The 22296-nt window shown below is 40.8% G+C and overlaps 1 protein-coding gene across 1 annotated transcript in view; it reads left to right on the top strand.

Moving 5' to 3' along the window:
• The window catches only part of LOC103374015 (poly(rC)-binding protein 3), a 44566-nt gene extending 26123 nt beyond the window's left edge, over positions 1-18443 (top strand). The window contains exons 3-13 of the mRNA XM_008304029.1: positions 1529-1552; positions 1674-1706; positions 1961-2077; positions 2745-2876; positions 4889-5017; positions 7843-7917; positions 10553-10594; positions 11615-11693; positions 14564-14616; positions 15192-15361; positions 18407-18443. Coding sequence (XP_008302251.1) covers positions 1529-1552; positions 1674-1706; positions 1961-2077; positions 2745-2876; positions 4889-5017; positions 7843-7917; positions 10553-10594; positions 11615-11693; positions 14564-14616; positions 15192-15361; positions 18407-18443 — 891 coding nt within the window. The remainder of the gene's footprint in view (positions 1-1528; positions 1553-1673; positions 1707-1960; positions 2078-2744; positions 2877-4888; positions 5018-7842; positions 7918-10552; positions 10595-11614; positions 11694-14563; positions 14617-15191; positions 15362-18406) is intronic.
• The last annotated feature ends 3853 nt before the right edge of the window (positions 18444-22296 follow it).

The following is a 22296-nucleotide window of genomic DNA, read 5'->3' as shown; positions in this document are numbered from 1 at the left end:
TTTTTTGTGCAAATGCCAGACGAACCCTGATGTTCTTTTTGGTCAGGAATGGTTTTCACCTTGCAAGTCTCCCATACATCCGGTTTAGTCCAGTGTCTTCCTTATTGTGGAATCATGTAAACAGACCTACATTAAGGAAAGTGAGGCCTGCTGTTCTTTTGAGACCTCCTGGATGAGATGTCGACCTGCTCTTGGAGAAAGTTTGGTCGGCCGGCCATTCGTAGGTTCACCACTGTTTCATGTTTCTCCATATGTGCATGATGGCTCTCTCTGTGGTTCTCTTTGGGTCCCAGAGCCTTAGCAATGGCTTTGTAACCTTCTAGATCTAGACTGGTAAATGTCAATGACTTTGTTTCTCATCTGTTCTTGTTGTACCTTCCTGCTGTTCTTGTCTCATGCTGTTCTGTTCTTGGTTCTGTTTAAGTGATGTTTAGATTCAACAAACCTGGCAGTAGTCATATGTTGGTGTGGCCGGTGAAACTGAAACCAATTGCCAAATGAACTTGATCATTTAGTAGATCGTTAGCTAAAGGGGCAGTTACTTTTCCGCATTGGGAAAGATATAGCTGGACAGTATTTTACTTCAATAAATTAAACCACCTTTTTAAAACTGCATTTTCTGTTTACTTTCATTGTCTTTGTCGTATATTAGCATTTGTTTGACGATTTGAAACATTTAAGTGTGACAAATGTGCAAAAATAGAACATATCTTTAGTGGGGAAATACTTTTTCACAGCTCCATCAAAGCCCTGATAAGCAAGTTAACACAATGCTGATTAAGGCTATCAGTGCCTGGTAAATCTTTCTGGATTTTGCAGTATACTAGAGTTTAAAATCTGGTTTCTGTGGTGACATTCCTTCATTGGTGCACCAGTAGTGATGAGTGTTTTGTCAGCCAGCAGTAACTGGTTTGCCAGAGCTGAAGATGGAAGCAGTCACAGATAGAATAGGCTACAGCAAATAGGAGTAGGGCTAAAAAACCTAAGAAGCATCTCGGTAAACAAGAAACTCATGTTCAGAGGAAGGATCATACTCTGAAAGAGAAAGCGATCAATGGTGAAGACAAACATCACAAGCACACATAAACAGTGTTTGTGTAATTTCTCTCATTGCCAGAAGGGGGAGATAAAAGCTCTGTACTGTAAGAAGGGTCGTAGCTGGGGCTTCTCTTGAAGTGAAAGTGTTGACTTGAATGTGAAATTTTGCATAGTGCTTGATAAATGAACGCCAAAGGAAGAACCTGCCGCTGTGAAGCCTGCAGCTTTAACGTCACAATGGCTGTAACCCTCACATTCACTGAGGTGAGGTCAGGGAGTGTTGACGCTTGCAGCCAGCACTGCCTCTCTGCCCTCTAACCACTGTGCCACACTAAGCACATCACAAGTGATTACATGCATACGGAACCCTCAACACCGCCATGAAGCTGTGTTTATCCTCTGCATGCCTCTGCACAGTTCACACCTTGTTCAGGACAAACAGTAGCCAGCAGTTATCATACTGTTCTCTCTCTTTTTGTTTTTATTGCAGGAGGTTGGAAGTATAATTGGAAAGGTATGCATTTATTATTATTACTATTTTTAGATCATTCTTATTTACACTTGTGCATTAAAACCATACATTGTTTTCACTATTTTCATAATCGTGATTATTAATTTTAATTTTTTTTTTCCAGAAAGGAGAAACAGTTAAAAAGATGCGAGAAGAGGTGGGTTTTAGTTTATTAAAAGCTTCGTCTACGTTATTAAAAAATAGCAATATGTGCATTTTTTCCACAGCAAAGTCACAAAAAAATCAGTAAACAATGCAAACATCTTATTCCAGACTACTGTCATGTAATTCTAGTGTGGCATCATGTTCAGTATCGGTGAATAGATTATTCAAATTCGGTAAAAATCCATTCCGAGATTAAGGTCACCTGCATCGACTCCATCAACTATATGTGTGTGCTATGTTTTTCAGAGTGGAGCACGTATCAATATTTCTGAAGGCAACTGTCCGGAGAGGATCGTCACCATCACTGGACCAACAGACACCATCTTCAAGGCTTTCGCTATGATCGCCTACAAATTTGAGGAGGTATTGATGAAAGGATTATTGTTGTGTGAAACTTGCGTCACTGTAGATGAGTTTTAACAGTCATTTTATCTGAATTTTTGTCTGCTTAGATGGATATTTCAGTTTAAAACAGCAGATACAAACTGTCTGTTACTGGACCGCAAACGTTTTTTGTTTTTATTTTACATACGCAATGCTTGTCGTCAATAAAAAATGTAGCAGGCTTGTCTGATAGGGCATGTAAAGTATATACAGTGGATGTGTTTAAGGTATCTGTTACCGCTAAACTTTAATAGGGGGATTTAAGTAGTCTCCTTTGAGCTATCTCTTCCTCTGATCTCGTCTTTGATGCCACTCATCAAACTGATGCTGTGTAACTACTGTGACTGGAACCTCCAAGAGGAGACTGACTGCTGTGTCCTCACTGATCTGTGTAAAATGTGCAGGACCAATAGGCTAGTTATTTTCAAACTAACGAACGGAGCTCTTTCGGCGAGCGGAGAAGATAAAAACGCCGAGATGATGAGTGAAACAAATGCGCTTTAGCGGCTCATTTGTACCAACTTTCAAGTTTATAAATTGATTTGTATGAATAGTCATTACTAACACAATTAACACCGTGAATGTTTGGGGTCACACTGAGAAAATGTTATTCGTGCAAAATGAAATATGTGTTGTTGTTTTCCAGGACATAATCAATTCCATGAGCAACAGCCCAGCCACCAGCAAGCCCCCCGTCACCTTAAGGCTTGTTGTGCCAGCCAGCCAGTGCGGCTCCCTCATAGGGAAAGGAGGCTCCAAAATAAAAGAAATGAGAGAGGTATGTGAGACATTTTATGGATAACCAATAGATTACGATGACGATAGATGAGTTTTTTCCCTTGTTTTTTTAAGACAAAGAGAAGATGCAATGCAGCAAAAGATGCACCCTTTGTGTTAGTTACGTTTTCTGAACGTTACATTCATCATTAACAGTCTAATGTCGGATAAATGTGAAAACTGATTCATGTTATTTTGAAATTGTTTTTTTTTTCCAATTAATCAAACTTTGATTGATGAGTCTCATAGGATGGACGCACAAGCAGTACTCATTATATTTTGTATAAATGCTTGTTTTAGCTTCTATCTACTGCTTCATCAGTGGCTTTAATGATGTCAGGATGACATGCACTCATTCAGAGGAAGTAAGGCTATATTGTGTAATATTTTTAGTGTAGTCTCCAAGCTTAGGGAGACATCAGCAGATGATTATCTCTGTTGTGAGCGACTTCGAGGCCTGCAGTGGCACAAAACATGCTGGGAATCTACACAAAGATAAGGATGCCCTCGTATATAGATTATGATCAAGAAGCTCTGCTGGGGCTACATGATTGTGCTTTGACCTAAATGCTAATGTCACCGTGCCAACACGCTGAGCCTGATCATTTAAAAAAAATAAAACCATACCCGTCTCATAATCATACTTCCACCGCCATCGAGAGAAGAGCGGCGCAATGATGTAGGGAGGTAACACAGCACAGTGCTACATCACAACCGGGTGTCACCAGACCACCACCATGTTGTGACACTGAGTCCAGGAAGAGCATATGTTTGTTTCCTATACAACTAAACTGTATTTAAATTTTAAAAGACACTTTCCCCCCCAAACCATCACACTTTGGTTGACACTTTCATAACTACAGCTATATGTTAGAAGCTTGGTAAAGCAAAGGCATCAAAATTACTTTGTTAGGTTTGGGAAAAGTCAAGCTTTGGATCAAAATACACTTCTTCTCCATTGTCTGGGTTGCCAGGGTGATAAGTCCCACCCCATCTGATATATGATTGGTTGAAAGGAAGTGACAGTAAGGCAATAAGATAAACAGCAAGGACATGTGGATTTCAAGTACATTTTTGATATGTCATAAACAAATATATAAAATATGTACCTTTGAAACATAAGTTAGAACACAGCCTAGGTGTATGGGAATGTATGTTTTGACAGGGCCGGGAAGAGACGGGATAGGTGATAGATGTTGCAGTTCTTTGGTAATGTGCTTTAGGAATAGGGCTACCATGGCACCTCCATCTGTACAAAGTTTTGTAGCAATCCACCCAACAGTTCAGAGGCATGTCTCTGAACAACATAAATGTCAACCTCTTGGTGGGGCTAGAGGCAATGACAGGGGATCAACAAAGTTGGTGTGATTCATCTACCGGGAGCCATTAATGTTTGTTGAAAATTTGATGCAAAGCGTTTCCGTAACTGTTGAGCTGTTTCAAACTGCATCAAAGTGGTGGAACCACCATCCAACACTGCCATCCCTAGAGCCACGCTGCCAGTATGATTTAAATAACCAACACAGCTTTAAACACGCTAAGTGACAGCATAGGGTAGCCAGTGACATTTGTTATCGTCTAATAACCACTATGAACATACTGTGTATAAAAGCTCCACTATCTGAAAAGTGGGGGAGCGCTTTGACGCTGCCTTCAGGTTGATGTCACCAAATGGAAGCGGGTAAATAAAAAAACGAAGATGTAGCACGAAAAGCATGGTCCAAAAAGCGACATGTTGTGCCTCCAGATGGCTACGTCACAGCAGACGCCAATATCAAAGACGAGGCCAAGATAGGCATCTTGAATAACAAGGTGGTCGTGCAGGGGTAGGGTCTTTTGTACAGCCTGCACATGGAAGAGTGGGTTAAAAAGGCTGATAAATTCTTTTCAGTTTCAATTTCCTTGCAGAAGTGAGCGCCCGTACTCTTGAGAGTGCTGCACAGTGCAGCCTGCGTGCTTAAATTGAATCCTGTCAACATGCAAATCCCTCAAAGTCCCCTTACTCTACTCCAGTCCACAGGGGCCCAGGTTCAGGTGGCAGGAGACATGCTGCCCAACTCCACGGAACGAGCAGTGACAATCTCTGGGACCCCTGAAGCCATCATCCAGTGTGTCAAACAAATCTGTGTGGTCATGCTGGAGGTAAAGTATGTAAAGATTTTCATTTTAGTGCTAAATTTAATATTATTCTTAGAGGCCCTGAGAAAATTGTATTTAACAAATTGAGGCTATCTGGGTTGCATTCCATTTCTGGCAGACATGAACCTTGTCTCCTGAAGTGCAACACTTATCGGCAGTGTTTGGGGTTGTAGAACACATTTTCTCAGGAAATGATTTTTTTGAATGGTTCAAAATCACCTGGCGATTGTTGTCCATGAATGTGAATTGACAGGGAATCTGCCTGCATAACTGAGGCAGTGAAAGGGCAACTTGTGCCTCTATAATTTCCATTCTGTTGCAGTTGTATCACAAAGTAACTTGGGAATTATTTGTAGTTAAGTACTTCAAGAATTAAGACGCAATTTAGAGGATGCAATCTCTAAGTGCCACGTCGTCTTTGTACGCAGGTATCCAACTGAACTGTTAGGAAAACCCTGTTATCATTACTGTCAGTAACATTAAGAGCACCAGTGCCGTGTCTGGAGATTGTACTGGATGTTCTATTGGGACATATATATCTAAGTGGATACTCCTCCCACTACAGCACAGCAGCTACAGAGGAAATTTGATTAAGCTCTCTCTACGGTCTTGAATAGCCTTGTTGCTGCAGCGCACAATGAATCAATAACTCTATGTCATTATAGCAAACTCGCAAACTGGAACTTCCCTGCCCTCTCATCGAAACCACCTCCCTGCTGGCCCGTGCATTTGAAGAAAGAAAGCAAACACGTGGCGATGCATTTAGTTAGTCCGCACATGCCAGGTCTTTATATTTTTCTAATCTCTGTGAATAGAGACTGCTAATACCTTTGATCTTCATGACTCCTTTTTCCCAGTTGTTTTCACAACCTGCCAGCAAATTTTAACATTTCTCACAGTAAGACACAACATCGCCTCAGAATAATTTTGATGCTGTTAGTGTGGTACAGCTGGAAGGAAGTATAACACCTTGAGAAATGTGATAACAGAGAGTAGAAATATGTGAATTTCCAGCTGAATCAATGAAAATGTTGCCCTATGGATTATTGGACATGTGTTTTATAATCAGCGTCCAGCTTCGCATGCGTTACAACACACACCACATGGGAAACCAGGGTGTTTGTATTTCAAAAATAGTTTGGAAATGCATAAATTTGCTCCTTTGTGGAGACTTACATGAGAACATCAATACTATCCCACCTGTCCCCTATGAAGTAGAGCTACAACCAGCAGCTACGTGGTGTAACAGGGCAGAAAGCATTAAAATAGGTGAAAGCCGCTTTGCTGGCTCTGTCTGGAGGTCTCCAGCATCTCCAGGGTTCACAGATCAGCACTGTATGTCTTGTCTGTCTGATCCACAAAATTGTGTTGGAATAAAAGGACTTTGGTTTTACTAGGCATTAAATGCTGGAGTACTTCTTGGGCCTCGTGGTCTGGAAAATGGAAAGGGTGATGTACAATTAGGAGACTTTTATGAATCTTTCAGCTTGTGTTTGGACAGAGCCAGGCTAACTGATACTAATCTGCATATCATCCTTATGCTAAGTTAAGATAAGCTAATTAGCTCCTGACTGTAGCTCCAGATATTTATTGAACTCTTGGCACTAGAGGTGTCGCTATAGTGGATTTTGTTTCCTCCTGACAGGCAAGTTGACACAACTTGTTCCTCGTCTTCTCCAGTCTCTCCAGTGCTATCATATTTTGTGGATGTATGTGAGGGATATTGATGTCGTCATCTAACTCTGGAGGTGCTGGTAGTTTGTTGACTTGGGATAGATCCAGTCAAGCTGCTTTTCTCCTGCTTTTAATCTTTATGTTCAGTTAATGTAAACCAATTAGCCGGCACATTAACACAACTGACAGGCTAAGTATGTAGCAGTTTTCTGCTGAGAAACCTTGGGTATTCATGCACATGTTACTTTGACACGTACCTAAACATTTTTGCACACAAAGCACATCTTCCCCCCAGATTGCAATCTGTTCGAGCATTCATAGGATGCACCAGAGCAAGCCTGATCCATGGAGGCCCCACCCGGCAACCACTGACTTTGAGTCTCCTGAACAATGGTTTATTTTCCCTTTAATCTCAGTGTGGTGCCTCTGCCTGTTGCTATCTTGGCTGTACCTGACTCCTCTTGACTTCTGGCTAATCCAAAAATTAGCAGGTTGAGGATGAATGTAACTAATTGGAGCCATGCAAACATCTCTAGGCCATGGGCTTTCCTGTGACAGGACCAGCCTGACATTCAAAGCTGCCACCGTTACATAGGCATAGTTTTAAACATTAATACAGTTAAACAGATTGGTCATACAAAAATCAAACCCTTTCACAGTTGTCACAAATCTGTAAATTTGCTATTGAGACCAAAACTGTTTTTTTGTTTGCTTGTTTGTTTTTTTTTTTAAACTAGTCCATAAATGTTTATTTCTGTTGTAAAGTTGGACATTTTAACATGGGGTCTATAGGAATTGACTTGTTTTGGGAGCCAGCCTCTATTGGCCATTTGAGGAACTGCAATTTTGCACTTTGACTGGCACTTCATTACTCAGGCTGCTTGACTGCAACCCACAGGACCCAAAGGATCGGCTGCAGACACCACAGAACGCTTCCAGAGGTCTCATGTCAAATCCCAAATTGGTCAAAGCTGTTTTTGCAGCATGAGGGTCACCTACACAGTATTTACGCAAGTAGTTTAAATGTTAGAGCTGATCGCTGTTTTAGGGTATAGACATGAGAGTGGTGCCCTTAAGTGAGTGTTTGTCTTTTTTACATAAAGCAGTTTGCCTCAGACTGACTCTGCGTTGTCTTTCTCTTGCCTTCCTCCTAGTCTCCACCAAAAGGTGCCACTATCCCTTATCGCCCAAAGCCCGCCTCCACCCCAGTCATTTTTTCTGGTGGCCAGGTAAGCGCTGAGCTAGCTTTAGCTCATTAGTTTGAGCCTACAGCCAACTTGTGACTTACTTAATGCAGCATCAGCCACTGCCTCTTACTGCAAGCCTTTTTGACATTCATATGCACGCTTGTACACTTTTCCACCCTGCCTCCTAGAAATTACTTTTCCATATAACGAAATTGTTTCCCTAACAACATTTAGGGGCATTGTAATCGATTTGACTAGGATTGGATTATGTGTCTTCTCTCTTTTTTTTTTTTATTCAATGACTAAAGTGACACATGTATGAAATCAGGTGACTGACATATGAAACACTCGACTTTCACGCCTGAGACCGAAGTTTGCACTTGCAGCCCATCTGTGGTTAGTCAAGAGAGTACTTTGGTTGAGGTTGGGAAAGGATTATTCTAAATATATACATATATACATGGTAAGTTAATTAATGATTCTAAACTCGCCCTGTGTGTGAGTGTGAGGCTGACTTTGTGTTAGCTCTATGATGAACTGGCAACCTGTCCAAGGTGTACCCTGCCTTTTGCAGAATGTCAGCCAGTGAAGCCTCCAGCTGCCTGCGACCCTCTATGGAATAAAGAGGGTGTAGTTAATGGATGGATGGAAACGTGTTGTGTCTCATACCACAGTGATCTCAAACCAGAGCACGAACGTTCCCCAGCTTCAACCAAGGGCTATCTTTGCCTCACTGTGAAAATTTGAATAGTGCTGCAGTGGTTATAATTTGTAATTATAAAGCAATGAGGGCTATTTTGGCAGAAAAATGTACACTGTCAGTGATCATGTTAATGACATGTTCAGTATCAATGTATTTGCCACTTGATAATATACATATATTGATAAAATAGGATTTGGTTGTGATTGTGTTTCCTTCAAAGTACATTTGCTGTTTTCTGTTCATTTAGGTAACACAATCTTTTGAGCAGAAGACTGACCGTTCCCATTAGACAGCATTAGTTGTATGTTTAAACACTGAAATGAACCTGTGTGTGACCTCATGCAGTCGTGCAACTGATGTTCGCTGTCAGCAGCAGTGACAGAAATAATGCAATATGTTGCCACTAAGATGTCTTTGGGAGGTCAGCTGTAGTTTGTTTAATTTGCGTCTCATTGTCTCTGACCAACAGTCATTGTTGGTTGGGTGGTCTGTGCACACACAGGAGGGAGAGGGAGGCAGTTGCACCATAATGTTTGATTCAGCAACAATGACATTTATGTCAGCAAAGATGCTGGGTGAATACTAATGTCTGTCCAGCGAATGCAGAGGATGCAGTTGCAGATTTCGGCTAAAATCTGTTGAATGCATTTGAAAATTTAGCAAACAAAAGCGTTAGATTTGAGATACACAGCGCCCTTGTAATGACTCAGATTTGGGAGCTTTTCTTTTGTCTGGAAATCAAACCCAGTGTGCAATCAATGCCACGCAATCAGAGTCTTTAGACGACATACTACAAAGGCCTGTTTTGAAAAATTTTGGAGAGTAAAGAACAAAGGTTTGAGAGGAACAGGAAAGTACCTGCGATATCAACCTTGGATCCCCTAAAAGTTGGTTCTCTTACAATTAAGCTGTATTCTCATGTTATGAAAGAAACATATTGCTTTTGGTAACGCCGAGGAGACTGGGAGTCTTTTCCCACATGGAAACATTATTTTACATTTTTCACTGCAGTTGCTGTTTGGTGAGGAACAGGCACCAGAACTACCTTGTTATGTTTTGGAAAATATCATGTTTTGGATTAAAATATTAATGTTTGAAGCCTCTCCTCTACTTTCTGGATTGCCAGGGTGGTACATCCTGACCTGTCTCATATTTAATCAGGTGGCAAAGATATGTTGGATGAAAAAGTACTCATGATATGTCACAGAAAAAAATGTGACGACACACATTTCCATTAAAATGCAACTGAGAATGCAGTTTGGTTGTATAGAAACATCATTTTTGGGAGACATGGCTCACAATATGGCACAATCCAGTCCTTGCACACATTGTCCAAGGCTTTCATACAAAATCCATTTATTTTGAGGTGTAGTTTTTGATGTTGTCACTCTGTTGTTGTGCCCATGCCAGTTTTTTTGGAATTTAAATGTGAACCCTTGCACGAAATATGATATGTTTAGCTTCAATTTCCACAGTCTAGTCTGGGATTTAATAATTCTGAGACCTTGGCAGTTTTTTTTTGTTTTGTCTGTAGCATTGAATTTATGACCTTAAAATGAAACTTTATGAGTCCTCTGCGCTGACAAAGTGTACAACATAAAGTAGCCCAACACTTCCTGCCAGCCGTGAAAGTGGTTGTTTTCCTAAGACTCTGACGAAGGTCTCTGAAGGTCTCACTGGACTTCATATTCATCTACATGTGACATGCTGTTTCAGTTACTGCTTTAAATATGCTAACGGTGCATATGATTAAGTGTATCATCATAAGTGTGATATCACTTAACGCCACTATCGCTGCTGAAAATCATAATGAATTTCCAATCAGCGTCTTTGATATGTTATTTGAGCTAAATGTGCAAAGGGTTGTTTGTACAGAGCGTAGATTGTCAGAGCTGATTTGTTCTTCATTTGATTTGTTTTTCCTCTTGATGGTAAAATCTGCTCTCTCTCATATTTTTTTTCCCCTCTTTTCAGGCCTACACAATTCAGGGACAGTACGCCATACCACACCCAGATGTGAGTTCTTAGTCTCCTTTTCATTCAAACCAATAGCGACACTTGTCTCTGGATTATATTCACAGCGGACATCTTATTCCTACAGACACATCATCTGCTTTAAGTGATTTAGAGGGAAGTCATACAGTGCTAGCACTTCCAAAATCGCTGTCTGTCTATAGTTAAAGGTCATACTGCAGCTCAACCACCGGGAAGATCTGGTCGATAACAAACAGTGACGCCTGGTGCTAATGATAAAGGCAAAGACAGTAATGGCAGTTTTGATGTAGACACCCCTTTAATTCCAGTGGACCATATAGTCTCCATTAATAATCTGCCTTCATCTGTCCTTGTCGTAAGAGCATCTCAAGAGCTACCTCGTGTCAGATCCACTAATTCAAAGTTGGGCAGTGATTGATGCCGGTGGAGGTGGTGGTTGACGGTACAATCACTCAAGTACAGACTTGACACCCTCTTCCACCCTCATTAAAACTCCTCTTAAAAGGAGAAGAAGCCTTTAAAGCATCCGTCTTCCCTCATTCCTGATGGAAATGATATACAGCAAGGGATGGACATCCTGTGACCATGTTCGGGGGGTGGGAGTTGGGGGGGAAGCGGTGGCTCTGACAGCCATGTAAAACCAAAGGTTCACCGGGTGTGAGTCATCAGTGCCGACTAGAGAAGCACATGGTAACTGAGAGGGCAAATTAGATGATTTCCTGCATTTAATGTCAATGTGCTCACCAGTGGATCCATTTTTTGTAAAAAAAAAAAAAATACTTTGGAGTGTGTGAAATTAAAAAGGAGACAGGTAGAAAAGAACAAAAAAATGAATCAAATTATACAGCAGTTCACCTCTCCATGACAGACAATCACCCTCTCTCTGTATCTCTTTTTCTCTTACTTTTTGTCCTCCACCACCCTGTGTCATGGCCTCCTTCTCCTCACCGTTTCTTCACTCTAGTTTTGGTTGGCTTCATTTCTTGGTGTGTCCTGTGTAACAGTAACCTCTTAGTTCTACTTTCCCTCCTAACCCTTCAGCAGTTGACCAAGCTCCACCAGTTGGCTATGCAGCAAACCCCCTTTACCCCTCTCGGACAGACCACCCCTGCTTTCCCTGGTACGTACCCACAAGGCCCTATAGTTACTTCCTCCTCTTTGCATCCAGAGAAACATTTTTTCTCTTTCCCTACCTTGCACCTTATCTCTCTTTTGGCACAGCATGTCTTGGCCCCCGTGGTTTCTATCCTTTGATTTTTTCCATGTATATATTTTTCTCTTGGCTCTGTCTGATACTATGCCAGCGAAGGGGAGGGGGAAAAAAATGACACCGGGCTTCACTTTAAAATTATGCATTCAAACTTGCATTATCGCTTGGAAACAGGATACATTCTTCCTCTAACAAATTTTTTTTTTTACTTTCCATTTAAAGATGAAAACCTCCAGGGGAATAGCTCAGCCACATTGTACTATAGCGATCAACTGAATCTCCACGTTTGACTTGAAACTGTTTCAGATAGCCCTTGGTACACGTATTAGCCTGCCTGGATCATGCCCTGCATATTTACTTGCAAAAGAACAAAGGAAGGCTTTGTAAGTAAACTTTCACCCAAAAGGACGTGGAAATTACCATCGCACATGGGATAAGCTGTTGAATCAACGAGGCTCTTCAAGACAATGGGCCCACTATTAAATGTGTTTTTCCATTTTTTTTTCTTCCATCCTACAAAGTCTTATACATACCATTTTATAAGGACAGATGTCAGTGAAATTTCAATTAAAGGTTCCAAAGCGGAATAAGCGTTCATTCTTAAAGGAACAATTTCATCCTTTGGGAAGTACAGTCGTGGCTTGATAATCCGACACTAAATTTAAAACCTTCTTTTATGTCGGATAGCAAGGCTGTCGGATTGTCAAGACGGAGGTCGAGATACAAGGAGGGCTTGATGCTTGAAGGGTCATTTGTTGTTAATATTTATTGTTTATAGTTGTTATAAGAACTAGTATATTGTTAGAACACTACGCATCGCTGGATTTCACACCTAATTGACCGGTGCGATTGTGCACGGGCCCATCGGTTGACATCAAAGGTAAATACGTTCAGACAGAAGGCTGAAGTGACCCAAATCCGATTTTTTTTTCCTCCTATGCGACCTGTATCTGATCTTTTCATGACAGTCTGAACAACACAGATCCAATTAATGATGAATATCTGAATATTCTCCGTGGTCGGGGGACCACTTCCACCCCGGCAGTGCGCTCCAATGGGTTGGAAGTGGCTGGAACACACAGGCAGTGCTTGGCTGCTGATGCCGGTTTAGTTAGCGGTTACAGTTCTGTTTCCACCATTGGTGGCGGTGGCAGTGGCGGCGAGGGATTGGCAGATACGCTCCACTGTTACCATCCGTGCTTACTTCCGTAAACACTGAGCAGGTTTGCTGCGTGTGATGTCGTCGTGTCCTTTTCTGCGCATGCGGGACACTTTTGGGTCGTATGAAGCTCACACAGGAGATCACATACAAGTCGCATTTAACTGGAAATGTGAACAAACTCGCAAAAAAATCAGATTTCACAAAAAAATCTGAATTGAGCATTAAGTCCTGCAGTCTGAACGTAGCCAATCTGTCGGATTGTTCAGTCAGACAATACACCGTTATCCTTATTTGTGACATAAAATGTCATGTCGAAGTTGGAATCCAAGGCTGTAGGTATGTTAAGGCTGTTTTTAATGGGTTCCGTTCGTTTTTCCTAAAAACTTGTCAGATAGCAAGGTTTTCGGATTGTTAAGGGTCGGATTATCGAGTCACAACTGTACGTTTTTTACTCTGTTCATGCCACCTTCACTTTCTTGTGGGGATCTTAAGAAAATTCTATAGTATCGACAGCAGTTAGTTTAGCTCTGCAGAAACACTGGATGCTGTGGGAGAACAAGTACCCCAACAACACTTTTAAAGTGGTGAGTTATCTGAGAAGATCATACTCATACCCACATTACAACACCGCCTCATGTTAAAATGCATAACAGCTACATTCATTGGTAGCACGGAGACGTATTATCTTCACATTAAAGGCTGTGAAACTGTTCTGTTGTCCTGCATCCACATCATGTGACTGACTTTCTTTCTCTTTACGCATAAAAAGAACCACACTCCATCCAGGGACACACAGTTGTTGTTTTTCTACTACTTTCTGGAAGACTCCCTTCCATAAATGCACGTATCTACATATTCTGAACACTGTTGTCCTCGTAGCAAACACACATTTTAAACTGTGGGTGAGTTAAGTGTAACACTGGCCTCACTTTCTGCCTAAAACTCGTGTCCATGTCCTGTGTGGAACATTGTTTTGTGGCATTTTGAGTTATTGTTGATTCTTAAGGTCTGTCACTGTTGTATTTAGTTTCTGTTTTCTTTTTATTGACACTATAAAACTACTTCGTAAACTTTAGGCACCAAACCTACTTGGTTAGGTTTAGGAAAAGATGATGGTTTAAGTTATAAACCATCCCTGCAAATGGTAAACATGAAGCTTCAGTTGTTTTCTACGCTGCTCGGGTGACGAATTCTGTCCCGAAAAAAATTTATGCATCTCACAATTCACTTTAGTTGAAATAATATATTTTGCATTGTAGGTTTTACACATTTTTTTTGTGAGTCTGGGATGCTTAAGTAATATGAGGCTTGAGCCAAGATAGCTAAGTTAGCTTAGCTTAGCCCTGCTATCTTGCTGGAAGACGTCCTGAATTATCTTTGGACTGGGTCAGGATAGTGGTTCCCCCCATTTCCAGTCTTTGTGCTAAGCTAGGCTAACTGTCTGCTGGCTTCATGGTTTCATGAAAATCCTAATCTAAGTCAAGCCCCAGCCCCACAAGCGAACAAGCATGTATATTCCAAAATGACAAAAAATCATTCTTTTCAAGGTTTCATCTCTGTTAAAATGACTTTATATAAATTCAGATTTTGTTTCTTATACTGTTGCTCCCCAACTCAGGTTTGGATGCCAGTCCACCAGCCAGTACCCATGAACTCACCATTCCTAATGATGTGAGTAATCCTGGAGAGTTGAAGATAATAATGTGTCTTTCAATTGATATATATATAGAAAGATAGATAGAAAGCACTGATAGATATATAGAGAGCTTGAAAGGATGTCAAAAAAAGCAGTTTAAAAAGTCTGTATGATAGCGTAATACAAAAGATGATTCAGACTTTTGTCAGAGAGCACACTGTTCTAATTACTTAATACATTTTTAGTAGGAAGGGTGAAAGCGTTAATCGGCAATTAGCAGATAAGGGGAACATTTGCAGTGCAGTGAGGTATCCCTGCCTTTTTAAACCTATTACTGCTATATGAGCAAATGATTGACATTACCAACAATGATCCTGCAAACTTTAGTTCTTACTGTTGACACAGCAGAATACCCCCCATAAGCTGATTTACTGACCATGCCATCATTATTCAGACTTAATTTCCTGCATTTAAATTAAACTCGGATCATTTCATAACCCATTAGGTTTCCTTTTCTATGTTAAACGTATTCGGTGTTAAATATAAATGCTTTGAGACATCGCACAGATTTCCTGGCTTTAGGTTCAAAGACTTCTGCTTTTTTCTGCAGCTAATAGGCTGCATTATTGGACGCCAGGGAACCAAAATAAATGAGATTCGACAGATGTCTGGGGCGCAGATCAAAATTGCGAATGCCATGGAGGGCTCGTCAGAGCGCCAGATCACCATCACAGGGACCCCTGCTAACATCAGTCTGGCCCAGTATCTCATCAATGCCAGGTAACCTTTTAACTCTAACTGCTGGGCTCCAGCACAATCTAAAAGATAAAAGCAACATCTGAATGGCCACGCTCATAGTGAAGATCCAAGAACTCTGCTATCTGTGGTTGTGCTATTTGGAGAGGAAAGAAATATCTTACTAGTTTGACACTCATGACACTTATACTTTGATGAGTTGCCAGAAAATGCACAGTATCTGTCAAGTTTAGACAAGAGGCTGATGAATAATGTGGTTACTCAAGTTTTTTTTTTCCTGGTTGTTCCTTTCTACTTTTGTTCCTTATTTCCACCCAAGTGAAGACATTAAAATGCATTAAGTTTCTGCAAGAACACTCTTTGCAAGTAAGTGGCTCATGGGAGCAATGCCAGCTACTGAGACAAGTAAGCTGTGTCTTTGAACCAAACCTGCAGATTAGTAAATTGGATGATCAATAAATGAATCATCAAATGTTCAATGCCTACCTCAGTTTGAAATGTTAGCCAATTTGTTCATGATGAATCTATAAAGCAACACGATATAAAGAATGTCTAATATCGCAGACGCAAGATAGTGTTTTTGCACATAAGCCATCAGTGTAATTAAATGAAAAGCAAATGAGTGTAAGACAATATCTGTTAAATCCCAGGGCAATCTAAACCAGGGCTGGAGTGTGCATGCCAGTTTTCCTTGCCGTGCTCCGCTACCTCTTTTTCCCTGTATCCACTGAAACCTCTAATTCATTATCAACAGTGAAAATAAATGTAAAATCCGCTGCTCTGAGAAAACTGAGCGTCACTGATGTCCACAGGCCACCTGCACCTCAAAGTCAAATGTTATCAGCGTTAGCGCAGGAGAAGCCATACGCTCAGCAAACAGGACTTTATGTTTTTGACTTCTGAAATGGGCATTTCGGAGACGAGTCCGCAAAGAAACTAATGGCTGCTGCTTTCCCACAATTCCAATGGCAGGTTCAGGGACGTGGCTGCCATGTGGAATGACCCCTCATCCATGACAACATCCTGAAGTCCAACCCCCCCAAATCTGGTTCTGTTTTCAGAAGCTGACATCCAAACACCCACAGCTTCACAATTAACCTCTATGTGTTATCCTGTGGAACTTTCACTATACTCAATTGGTTGTGCACAACACTTAACGCATTAGCCTGTGGGGAGACCTGTACCAACCCTGGGATTTGTTCAAAATTGATGTAGCCAGTGTATTGACAAAAGAATAGTTTGACATTTTGCAGAGAGGCTGATTGGAAGATTGATATCACTTTCTGTCTCTTAAATATGAAGCTATATGATGGAAGCGGTTAGATTAGCGCAAATGCAGGAAACAGCGAGTCGGGCTCTTTCCATAGCAAACAGAATCCACCCGGCAGCACCTCTAATGCTGACTAATTAGCGTGCTGATTGCCTGGAAACTTCACAACAGCTGTGTTTTTATGAGCATTAGAGAAAGCTCATGGAAATGGGAAAACCTGACATAACATGCCAAATTCTGATAAAGAGTTGAGGCACATTATGGGATATGTATACATCCTTTTTTTTTTTTAATCTGATCAAAGTTTTGTTTGTTTCCAGTTCTTCTTCAAGGTTTTTTTTAGAGGTTGGCAAACAAGGTATTTGTTTCCGGCTTCTTCCTCCACCACCCAATTCAGATGTTATCAGCTCATTAGCTGGCCTGTTATCAGTGCATGTCATTGCCACATATACAGTTGAACAGGGACCTCCTCCACCTTCTAGTAGGCTCAGCTGGCCCACTACCATCCATTCTGAGCACTGATAAACAGAAAGTAGCCCCGATAACATCAGCGACCTCTTGCAGGGGTGTGAATAAGTACATCTAAAATCTGATCACCCTAGAAACTAACAAAATGGAGCTTGTAAATGTAGCATCATGGTGTGTTTTAACCCAAGCCATGATGCTTTTTTAAACCTTACCAAGTAGTTTTAGTGCCTAAACTTCTCTGCTCCATCATCTCCAACTTCCAAAAGTTGGACTAGAACATGGAAGAGATCCCTACTGGCCTATATGCATGGGAATGATATGCTGATCACAGACAATTTAATGGGATAACATCTGAGTCAGGTGCTTCTACTTTTATTACAGCCACGTGTAACCTGACAACACAAGAAACAGTTAATGGACACAATCCTAATTGTGTTTAAAACATTTTTGTGCCATTTAAAAGTTTGCTCCATATCCCCAAGACTCCAGACCCAACCCTGTAAAACCATTACTGTTTTTTTTAAGGCGTCAGTTTTACACCGAGCGAACAAATAAGCTCTGGCATGTTAATGAGTGAAGTCTAAAAGTGCAAGTGGGCAGATTTTGTTGCCCCCTGACAGAGCCAGGTAAGCTGTTTCCCCCCCTTTTGTTCAGCGTTCATGCTAAACTAAGCTAATGGCCTCCTGGCTCCAGCTTCATATTCAATGGACTGACATGACAGTACTATCTTACTTTCTGTGAGCGCAAAACAAAAATGTCAAACGATTCCTTTCACTATTTATTTAGCATGCCTCATTCCAAGAATAATATTGTATTTCTTTTTTTTGTCATTACTATATTAGATAAATTTGCCTATTAAGTCCTATTGTGTCATTGTCTGCAAAGAGTAAAATTTAAAAAAAAAATGGAAAAGAAAATAAAAGCAAAGAAAAAAAAAACCAACAGAACACATGACTGCCACTGAGCAATGCTGTTAGAAGGAAGAGTGATGTGATGCCTCCGTCAGGGAATACAACAGTTGGATATTTCATGACACCATCATTTTTTTTCGGTCCACTGCATGGCTTCACGAGGGGGTTAGCGCTGCATGGTTACGTCGCCATATCAGTAGGAATGTTCTATGTGCGAGGGTACGATGAAATGCACGGTGTCAAGTCTCTGTGAACAAAATGTGCCAGGAAATTCAAGCACAAAGCCAGCCATCGCAGCATAACTTTCACTTCCAAGCGAAAGTTCCTCTTTCACAGTTGTTTTATTTTCTGTCTACCACCCCTCACTCCCCTCTCCTCTCCCTCCCTCCCCCCCTCCTTTCTCCCTTCAACTGTTTTTAGGCTGACGTCTGAAGTCACTGGAATGGGCACACTCTAATTTCTACCCATCTTCCCTCAGTGCATCACATGACCCTTGAGCAAAACGGCATTGCACCTAGTTTTATTGATTTCTCTGTGTTTGATTGACCGTCCGGATAATTTTAGTGACTTTGATCATTTCTCGTATTTTGCTGTAAACATGTGTATCTGCACTGTTCCTGCTGATTCCTCCTCGCGCCTATCCGAAGCCCTGTCGTTTCTGTTTCTGAAAGGTCGCTTTACTTTTTTGACACTCTAGTACCTTTCATTGGCATCTCATGCGCCGCACCCTTTGTTTTTTACCTCACGTTCGTCACTGTGCGTTTTCTTCTTGTTTTTTTTGTGCTGCAGGCATCTGAAAGCGAATGCAAAGTAAAGCTACACGATTGGTACAACAGTTTCGATCAAGGTTGTCCCTCCTCCGTCTTTATGCAGTGACCCATTTTTTAGTCGACTAGCTGTGACACTGCATTACTCAACACTAATGTTTATTCCAGCTGATTTCACACTGATTCCATGATTGATGAGACGAGTGTTCTCCCGTGTGCCTGTAGACACTTGCCTGTTTGTCTTAGTGTTGTATGTACACTATAGAATGATCTGCATGACGCACAAAAACCTACTGCATTTCAAATCCATTTTGAAAATCAAACAGGTGGAAACACAGACTTGAATGGCGAAAGGAAAATGGACTCCAGTTTAAAAAAATGACCCGCGGCGCGGGCCGATAAACACCCAGCCTAATGCACAGATCAGTCTTTCCGAGTTTCATGTGAGACCTGACAAAGAGGTGGGACGGAAACATGATGAATAAAATGACTGCAGCGAAGGGTGAAATACAAATGCATGCTATTAATATGCCCCATTTTATTCACCTATACTCCACAACCATATAATCATGTTATTCATGCTGCCATCTCGTAGCAACTATGTATACGAGGCATGGGCCATATGGAAAGGCCTATTGTGTGTCACATGTAGCTCATTTCAGATTTCTTTGTGCGTCAAAAGGGCTGAACAGCGCCTGCAAAGACTTTCATGGTCATCGTGCCTGTTTTTCAGCTCCGTCCTCACAGACGCCTATTATAGTTTGAAAGGAGACAAGCCATTTGAGATATACGGGAACATAGCGTGTATCTGGTTAGCATGTATGAAACACTGGCCTATATACAAATTGGAAACATTTTTCAATGTATGCATTGACGTATAAATCAGTTATTAGTCTTGCTTACATACATGTATGGCTCTGTGCAGGTGCCATCTACTGTACCGACTGTGTATCTGTTCTCGCTGATGTTTGCCCATCGAATCTACGAGCGAACAGACACCCAGCTTACGGCCCTGTTTGATCTAAAGCTGAATGTATTTTGAAATGCATTTAACTGCAAAAAAATTTACACGTCATAGTAGGTTATAACTCCTGCACTGGTGTCTTTTTAATCAGGTGCGTCAGAGCTGAATGATGTATACAATAGAACACAGGTGATTATTTATGGAAAGGTTCTGAATTTTATTAGATTGGGAGGATTGCTCTCAACCTGGGATCTGTTACGGATGGCTTCTTTGAAATTGTGATTACAATTTATTACACTAGATACACACAGTGTTATATGATCAGATTATTTTGTGTTATCTTGAATATGAAATGTAAATTAAAACCAAGACTTTCTTGCATTTTCTGCGAGAACATAAACGAATGGCCTCATTTCAGATTGTTGGCTGTCAGATCAAAAATTCTATCTTTATTGTTACAGTGAAATATTTAATATCTCCAGAAATTTCAAATATGCATTTTTTTATTTTTTGGCTGTTTTGCCTTTATTGTGTAGCTGTAGTTGGAATACACGAGCGAGACAGGGAGAGCAGGGGAATGACATACAGCAACGCTCTAGCCTGCTGAGGGTCGTTTGTTGAGGGCATTTTGTTTTACACCCTCACCGCTCAGCAGTCAGGCGGCCCCGGCACTCTAACGATTTATATTTGCTCTATCTCACTGTTGCTGTTACTGCTTTTAAAGTTCTTAAAACAAGGAGACACTTCACTCCTGCAGCCTAAATCTTCTTTAGTCAAATTGTATTTATATGAGTATGTTTGTGGGATATGATTTGTTACAGCTCGGACTCATGTTCCTGCCATTTGCTGATTTTCTCATGTTATGATGATATTTAGTTTTTACACATGTACCATCGCTGCACACGTACAAATGTAAATCTGTACATTATTATCACTCATCTGGATGCAGCCGGATGAACAAATGGCCTTTTGAGGGCTTTTTTTTTTTTAATGTCATATTGTTCAAACTGGAAGGGGGAAAACGCCGTTCACATCTGTCAGAAATGATGAATTTCTGACACAGGTGAAATGTCCCTCTTGGTGAAAGTAGCTACAGACATGTCAACAAACTGTTGGCACAGTGGCTGCAAATGCATTGCTGCTGGCAGTCACATCAGTATAGAATCTAATATTAACACTAAAACAACCAATTTTTGTAAGGATTATACACCGTATGTGGTTTTATGTGGCAGCCAAGTGCTTCAAATGCTCGACACAACAAAAAGTAGCTAATTCAGGCTATTTATCAGGTACGCTGGGGCTCACCACCTTGGAATAATGCATGAACACCATCAAGTCAGTATACGGGGTGCTTTTCCATTCTGCTGACATTTCATGAATGCAGCATTAGGCGTCATTCAAAACCTATCCACCATCTGCAGAACCTGATCATTAAAGCAGTTTAATATCTTCTGTAAAGTGCACGCTAATGGTTTGTAGGTTCAAGGTGTCTGCTGGTTAGGTGCACTCAGACCAACCAAGACGCAGACACTTTGCAGTGCGACCAATTTGCAAACATCTCAGTTGCCTTTTCGATCGCCATACTTCTGTGTTTCATACTCATGGCATTGCTTGTGTTCTCATCACTGTACGATGCTGTGCAAGTCGAACGCATCTCGTCGTGTTGCTTTTGTCATTTGTACTGATTCGTTGCCACTTTTTTTTGTTACTGTGCTAGAGCAGCAAAAAATTAAAGGTTAGCACTGAGGTAGCAGATGATTCATTACGCTGTTTGAGGAAAGGTGTCAGATCATGTTTGAGTTTGATCATTTGCACCACGAAGGTCCGTCTTGGATTTATTATTTACTGAGAGTGATTCTGAAATGTTTTGTAAAAAGGAGATAATAAAGTTTGTGTTTTTTCCCTTGACTTTGGCCTCATTTTTTTTCTCCTGTCTTTTTGTGAATCGTTTCAGAGATGTGTTATTGTTAAATGTTTCCAATTAAACATTTAGAATAACTTCATAATAATAACTTCATTTATATTGCACACTTTATGAACCAGGTGCAACTCAGAGCTTTGTTTCCCAAAACAGACTAAAATAAATTGAAATAAATTGTTAAAAATAATGCAAGAGTCAATAGTAAAAGCAGTAAAATGCATGAAACTGCATAAACGCATGCCTAAAAAGGTATGTTTTAAGGTTTCATTTAAAACTATTTATTAGCTCCAACCTCCTCTACAAGGATATTCCAGAGTTGAGGGCTGACGACATTGAACGCAGCATCTCCAGACACCTTCGTCCTACTCTGGGCAAAATTTAAGAGGCTTTAAGAAGTCAGAGGATCTTCGGGATCTAGAGGGACATAGCTTGCCAACGAATGATGTAAATAGTCAGGAGAAAATCCATAAAGTGATTTAAAACTTAAAACTAAAATCTTAAAAGGAACAGAGAACCAGTGACGAGCCTTTAAAACTGCAGTCAAGTTTTCTACATTTAGTTTTGGTGAGAAGATGTGCTGCTGCCTTCTGGATCATTTGAAGTTTGAGAATTACAAAAGTTAAAAAAATGTCTTTCAGTGTCTCCTTTAGACGGAAAC

This window comes from Stegastes partitus, unplaced genomic scaffold (assembly GCF_000690725.1).
Source record: "Stegastes partitus isolate 25-593 unplaced genomic scaffold, Stegastes_partitus-1.0.2 Scaffold2120, whole genome shotgun sequence".
Classification (NCBI taxonomy): domain Eukaryota; kingdom Metazoa; phylum Chordata; class Actinopteri; family Pomacentridae; genus Stegastes; species Stegastes partitus.
Note: the sequence above shows the minus strand (reverse complement) of the source record. Positions and strands in the feature narration are given on the sequence as shown.